This window comes from Nicotiana tabacum, chromosome 3 (assembly GCF_000715075.1).
Source record: "Nicotiana tabacum cultivar K326 chromosome 3, ASM71507v2, whole genome shotgun sequence".
Taxonomy (NCBI): Eukaryota; Viridiplantae; Streptophyta; class Magnoliopsida; order Solanales; family Solanaceae; genus Nicotiana; species Nicotiana tabacum.
In genome coordinates this window covers 146,264,611-146,271,606 of record NC_134082.1, presented here as the reverse complement: position 1 = coordinate 146,271,606, position 6,996 = coordinate 146,264,611, and the positions used below count along the sequence as shown (strand labels likewise).

The 6,996-nt window shown below is 35.5% G+C and overlaps 1 protein-coding gene across 1 annotated transcript; it reads right to left on the bottom strand.

The window, feature by feature from the left end:
* Positions 1–2,185: 2,185 nt before the first annotated feature.
* On the bottom strand, positions 2,186–6,347 carry LOC107799583 (catalase isozyme 1). The gene is given in 8 exon segments (NM_001325673.1): positions 2,186–2,284; positions 2,660–2,753; positions 2,867–2,934; positions 3,137–3,226; positions 3,561–4,337; positions 4,868–5,145; positions 5,868–5,964; positions 6,320–6,347. Coding segments are annotated over 8 exon segments (1,479 nt in total). The 5' UTR covers positions 6,335–6,347; the 3' UTR covers positions 2,186–2,224.
* Positions 6,348–6,996: the final 649 nt, after the last annotated feature.

Sequence of the window (6,996 nt, the reverse complement as noted above, 5' to 3'; positions counted from 1 at the left end):
AGAAATAAGGGTGTGATACGATATGTGCAAGATAACTATTTGGGATTTAACTCTAGTTTAATTCACTCTAATGTTCTAATGATTCTCACGAATTCACTCGATGATTAGTTCAAACGTGTAGTCAAGACTCCTCTCTCGATTAAACCTTAACTCTACGAGGTGAACTAATATAAGAACTGTGAAAGTATGCAAACATGCATTAATGGATTAGCCTTTAGGAAAACGTCTCTCGAATATTCTCCTAACTTAATTTAATCAACAACTCAACAAGTTCTTTCGATTACTTAAGAGAAACAATGAAATTTAAATCAAACAAAATAATGCCAAAGATAATCACCAAAATATTCCTCTTTCGATCAAATAGACCAGTGAATAAAATTGCAATAATTTAAAACTCCATAAACGAATTCAAGCAAGAACTAGAGTTAAAATTCACAAATATTTATCAAAACATCATATCCGTCACACCCTAAGGTAAGCTACTCCATAATTATGGAGGAATTCATCACAAAAAGAGTTAAAGAATAAGAAAGTATCAATCTAACGTTATAATTCAAACTCCCGTATTGAATTGTTGGAAAGATGATGAAATTCTGTGTCTTATAGCCTCCAATGCTCTCCCAAAGCTTCCAAGGTTAAAAGTCCTCTAAAAATCGTATTTTTGGCGTATTTATACCATGTCGGAACGGACCCGGATGAAACTACCCTTTTCAAGCCGAAGTGGGACACTTGGACCACGAAAATACACTGGTGCGGCGCCCTGTGCGCCACATTAGTGAGGATCTTCATAGAGTTGATTTTTTTCACTTTGCAGAATTTTGCACTAGTGATATGAGCCCCGCAGCGGGGTAGTGCAATTTTCTTAGAGTAATTTTTATTTTCTCACTTTTTGATATTCAGAGTTGGTCCTCAACCCCCGAACGTGACCCCGACTTAATTTCTTGGGCTTTTACTCAGACTTCAAAGCTCCACATCGTTCGATTTAGTTCCAAATTATCTTTTTAACTCGGAATCACTTTCTCCAAGGCATAAAACACATAATGAGTGCAATACACTAACATTTAAGCTCAAATACAAGTAAAATGCAGTAATTGAAGTGCAAACTACGATTGAAATACATGTTTCTAGCCTACTATCAAAGCCACCTTATAATTCAGGGGAAAAATATATCGTATAGGTAGGTAAATTTTTTTATATGCATATATACATGTTGACCCCTTTAATTTTTTTCATTGGTTTACTTTTATATATTTTGACACCCCTTAATGAAAATTCTGACTTCGTCACTGTTTAGTACTACAATAATAATTGCACGTACGATCAAATATTTATAGATACTTAATAAATTTTTTAATATACAATTATATATAAAGGATTTGCAAGCTATTAATTTCACGTGAACCCATAACTAATTCTCTAGATTCACCCTCGTTGTAAAAGGTAATCTGTTTTTTTTTTCCAGGCTAATAATCTCGTTTTTTTTTCCAGGCTAATAATCTAAGGTTGGAACATTTACTCTTATCTTGCATGAGCAGTTTGCACATTTCTTGGAAATGTTTTCACATTTTAGACTATAAAACTTGCTCCCAATTCTGTTTCTAATCTAGCTACACAATTTACTAATTAAACATTTCCTTCTCGGTGCAGGAAATGCATGGTTACATATCCATACGAATGATCAATGCTTAACGTAGAACTATTTGAAGTAAAAAACGCAATTAAGCGAATATACGCACATTCCTAGTTTCGAACTATATGCTATATTCTTTAGTCAGGAGCTAATTTACTGTAGGTCCTGAAATTTACTGTAGCGTTCTGTCGTGTTTATTGAATAAAGACATTATTTGAGCTTTAGATTCAGCTATATATTGGACAATTATGTTCATTTCTATATATCTGTTGTTTGAACCGATAAAAGCTAAGGTGCTCCACTGTCAAGACCTCTCCCTGTTTTGCTACCCAAAAAAGAATTCATGGCAAAATTGATGATAAATAAGTATAGTACAAGAAAAGAAATATTATCTGTAACTTCCATTGTTTCAGTCATTCATATAATAGCAACACCATAATGAATGCATATGTATTAGGAATGCTCTATTTATTCATCTTAATTTGATCGCCACCACATTATACATCTTGCTTATATGACTGGAATGAGTTATTAATAATGCTTCGAGACTCTCGTATTGACATCACCTCCTCCGAACCATTAAAAGCTTCATCTTCATATGCTTGGTCTCACATTAAGCCTAGAAGCAAGCTTTTGACCCAGAGATTTGTCAGCCTGCAGTAATCCATTTAACACAGTCAGGAAATTTACAGAATCAGTCATCGCTCTATGAAATGCTTGGGATTATTTTTCTGACATTAAGTGAAGTTAACAGGACTCGAGGTTGATTCACTGAACTAGAATCGTTGAAAACACATGCCGAGATAAGCTTGAAATCTTGACCTAATAGTCTAGAGGCGAATTCAAAATCTAGAGTCGGTATGTTAAGAATGAGTGCGATCTTATAATATGTATATGTTTTTTTTTTTTTTTTTGCATGTATACATTGTTTGAGCTGAAAACAAAGAGTTCAGTTGAACTAGCAGAAACTGCCCGAAATTCACCTATGTCTAACACATAAATAAATATAGGGTATGCTGGAGTACTGACCTGAGACCAGTATGAGATCCAAATGCTGCGGATCTCATAAGTGATACGAGGATCAGACAAGGCCTCCACCCACCGACGAATAAAGCGTTCTTGCCTATGATTGAAAAACACAAGTATATCAAACAGAATGGAGGAGATAGGGTTTAGGACTACTGAATGTAACTTAATTAACAACACCACACTTTAAGATAGGTCAATCATGTTTACCTGTCTGGTGTGAATGAGCGGTACCTATCTCCTGCTTGCTTAAAATTGTTCTCTTTCTGAATGACACACTGTAAGAATATTCAGCAGCACAAAAGTTAAATATAAGTCTTTTGTTGGATTAAGGATCCAATACAATAAGCATCTCCTGGATAACTACTTAAGTTGTTTGGGCCACTGGATCAATTCAGGGTGTCAACTTTACACTGATCAAAATTTGTAATTTTAATTCAGCTTCAAGCATTATTAGATAAAAGGTAGAAAGGAACAAACCTTCTCTCGTTTGCCAGTGCACATTGTAGAAGGAATTGGATACTTCTCAGCATGGCGAACAGGATCATACCTTGAAGGGAAGTAGTCGATCTGTAATTCACCATGCATTAACTATAACGTATAAAGTAACACCATGATTGAATCATCAAATAACAATATCATCTCAGAAGAACTATTTCAATGGATATGAACGTCCACACTAAGGTGAAGGCACGCCATATGTGTGAAATAACTGGTTATTTCCTTCTTCTTTAAGTTACTACATCACCTTTGCTATGAAAAGTACGTTATTTTTATATGTGGTAAAAATAAAGAATATTAGCCTGATGGTGTAAAAAAAAATTAAAACTTTAAGCACTCGAACTCTTTAGCAAAATCTGAATCAAACATGGATATGTACTGTTATAGAAGGAGAGAGAAATACCTCCTCATCCCTGTGCATAAAATTCATGGAGCCATCGTAGTGATTGTTGTGATGAGCGCACTTTGGAGCATTAGCAGGAAGTTGCAAATAGTTTGGTCCAAGTCGATACCTCTGGGTATCAGAGTAGGAGAAAATACGAGTTTGAAGCATCTTATCATCTGAGTAATAAACCCCTGGAACCACAATAGAAGGGCAGAAAGCGAGTTGCTCATTCTCATTAAAGAAGTTATCAATGTTCTTGTTCAGAACTAATCTTCCCACCGGCTGCAACGGCAAGATATCCTCTGGCCAAGTTTTTGTAACATCAAGTGGATCAAAATCAAATCTGTCTTCATGATCTGGATCCATAGTCTGAATGAAGAGCTTCCATTCAGGATAATTTCCAGCGGCAATAGAGTCATAGAGGTCTTGAGTAGCGTGGCTGTGATTTGCTCCTCCGATACGGGCTGCTTCTTCTTCCAACAAGGACTTGACACCACATGTGGGCTTCCAGTGGAACTTCACATAGGTTGATTTCCCAGCCTTGTTGATCAATGTGAATGTGTGGACACCAGAACCGTCCATATGCCTGTAATCTTGTGGAATACCAATATCGTCGAAGAGGAAAGTGAACATGTGCAGGCTTTCAGGAACATGAGAGAAAAAATCAAGGACCCTCCAATTCTCCTGGATATGGGATTTAGGATTTGGCTTCAGCGCGTGGACCATGTCAGGGAACTTCATTCCATCACGGATGAAGAAGACGGGGAAGTTGTTCCCTACCAGATCAAAGTTTCCCTGAGGCAGAGGAGGCATATCAGAATTCAGGCAGAAGATAAGGATTAACTTCAAATACAATCAACAAATCCCAAACATAATGCAGGCATGTTTAAAAAACTAAATACGAGATCATTTCTCGATGAGAGTATGAAAAATTAGGCAGCATAATAGTGACTGCAAGGTATTGAATATCACAGGGCGCTATGGTCTCTACTACGGTGTTAAGCAACATGAACAATCACTATCATATTACATAACCTGATAGAAGCAAATAAGTAGACCCATATGCAGGGTATTTAAAAATAGGTCCCTAAGACATGCAGATACAAACATTAAATGAAGTCCATATCGTGTTTAAGCTGCAAAATAACATCCTCTACTAAGCAGTCCAGGCAACACTTAATTAAGGAGGAACATATTTGTAAGTCGTGTGCAAATAAGGAAAGTGATAAATATAATCCAGTCTGTATATGGAAATTGAAGATATAATGCTGAATGAATGAACTAGTATTTGTAACTTGTCAAATTAAATGTTGCAATTCGCGTACCTCTCTGGTGTAGAACTTGACAGCAAAACCACGAGGGTCCCTCAGAGTTTCAGGACTACCCCTCTCATGTATAACAGTGGAGAATCTCACAATGACAGGAGTCTGGACACCGGGAGCTCGAAGGAAATCAGCACAGGTAAGGTGAGTGATGTCATGGGTAACTTCGAAAAACCCTTTGGCACTAGCACCTCGGGCATGAACAACACGTTCAGGGACACGTTCCCTGTCAAAATTGGCAAGTTTCTCCACCAAATGGTAATCCTCAAGCAATACAGGACCTGTCAAGAAAATTATGAGCAGCCACAGACACAAATATGTAAAAGAGTCTATCATACAACAACATCGCTCTCAGTATCAAGTTCGATATAGTAATCTAAAAATAGAGTGATAACATGTTATAACTGGTTAAATTGCACTGATTGTAAAGTTTCTTCATACTCTAAGCATGTAGTATAACTTAAACTCTGTAAAATTAACATTAGTCTTACAAGGTGCTCATTATGTTAGCAAACATCTTGAGAATAACTTAACAATAGCTATTTTCGAACTGATATTGAAATAAGCAACGTCTTAGCTAAGCGTGGAGCATATAATAATATTAACTCGTTACACTTACAACAATGAGTTTAACTTATGTGTGACAGTGTAAAAAATATTTACGCAATCAGGTCAGTTATTAGTAAAGTACAGCTAAATTCTTTTGATAAACATTAATTGTTGATCCGGTAAAAATGGTAACTAACTTCCTATCACAAGTTAAATTCACTAATAGTGTAAAAATATCTTTATACTGTCAGTGTATACAACTTATATCCAGAAGTTAAATCCTACAAAAATTATTGGCAAGAACACATTTTTGCACACAACCAGAAGTAGTTATCAAGAGACATGAGGCCATCTTCATAAGTCTCAGTTTCCACTCAAGTTGTTGCAAAATGGAAGTATAAGAAATTCTTGTTTGAACTGATTTTAAGACAAAAAAAGTCAATATGAGTCATACCTCTTGCACCAACAGTAAGAGATGAATTGTTGTTAAAAACAGGAGCACCAGAATTAGTGGTGCAGAATGGAGAATTGAAGGCACTTGACGGACGGTACTGCATTATAACAACAACAGCAACAGAACCATACATAAGTTTCATAGGAAATTAAGAAATTCTGAAATTAGACATGACATGCATGCACACAGTAAAACAGTGAACTGCAGCCAACTTACTTAGAGAAACATTAGGAAAGTAGTTAAGCAAACAATAATAATAGTATTGTTTGTTCAAAACCGAAACTCATATAGCCAATCAACTAGCGGGTTCAAAAATCGAGACATCTGGTTAACGATGGAGATTCCAACCATTCCACCACGTTCCCTCGGTAATAACACTATTATAATTTAACAACAGCTGAAATTTCCAAGTGAGAAAGGGCATAAGTTGGAGAGAAGAATTAGAATTGTACCTTGTATGGATCCATTAGTTGCCTTTCTTTTGCTTCAGAAAGCTAAAGAGAGAGTTGTAGTTGAATAACTAAAGAAAAAAGAGGATGAAGGGGGACGTGTGGTCTTAACCAATCGACTCCCTATAAATAAATGAATATAATAAGAAGAGGAGGGAATGGCACGTCTTATTTAATTTTGAATAATTTGTTTTCCCTTCACTCGGTTAATTCTCCTCCTCATAAGCACAGATATAGACCCTTTGGCAGAATCCAGAAAATCAGAAAAAGGAAAGAAAAAAAAAACAGAGATTATTCGTGCTTAATATAGTAAGCAAATTAAGCCTATTTTCATGAAAAAAAATAAAATACTAAGGCCGATAACCCTCGGCCTAAAAAATTAGAAAGTATGAGTGCTTTATTTTCTAGTAAGGAAAGGGCTAATCTTATATAAGAATATTTGAGATTGAACTAGTTTACATAGGGATAAGTGTGACATCTAATAAATTACGTATACAGTTATACTTGCTAATTTGCCTTCAAAGACAAATTATATAGTATTTGACTAAAATTGACCAAAAAAAGAGTGGAATACATATAAAGGATTTATATAGTCCATCCAACTAATTACGAAAGTTGATTGGTTGATTAATTATACTAAATTACTCAATTCAAAGAATTCATGATGACATGCAAAATCA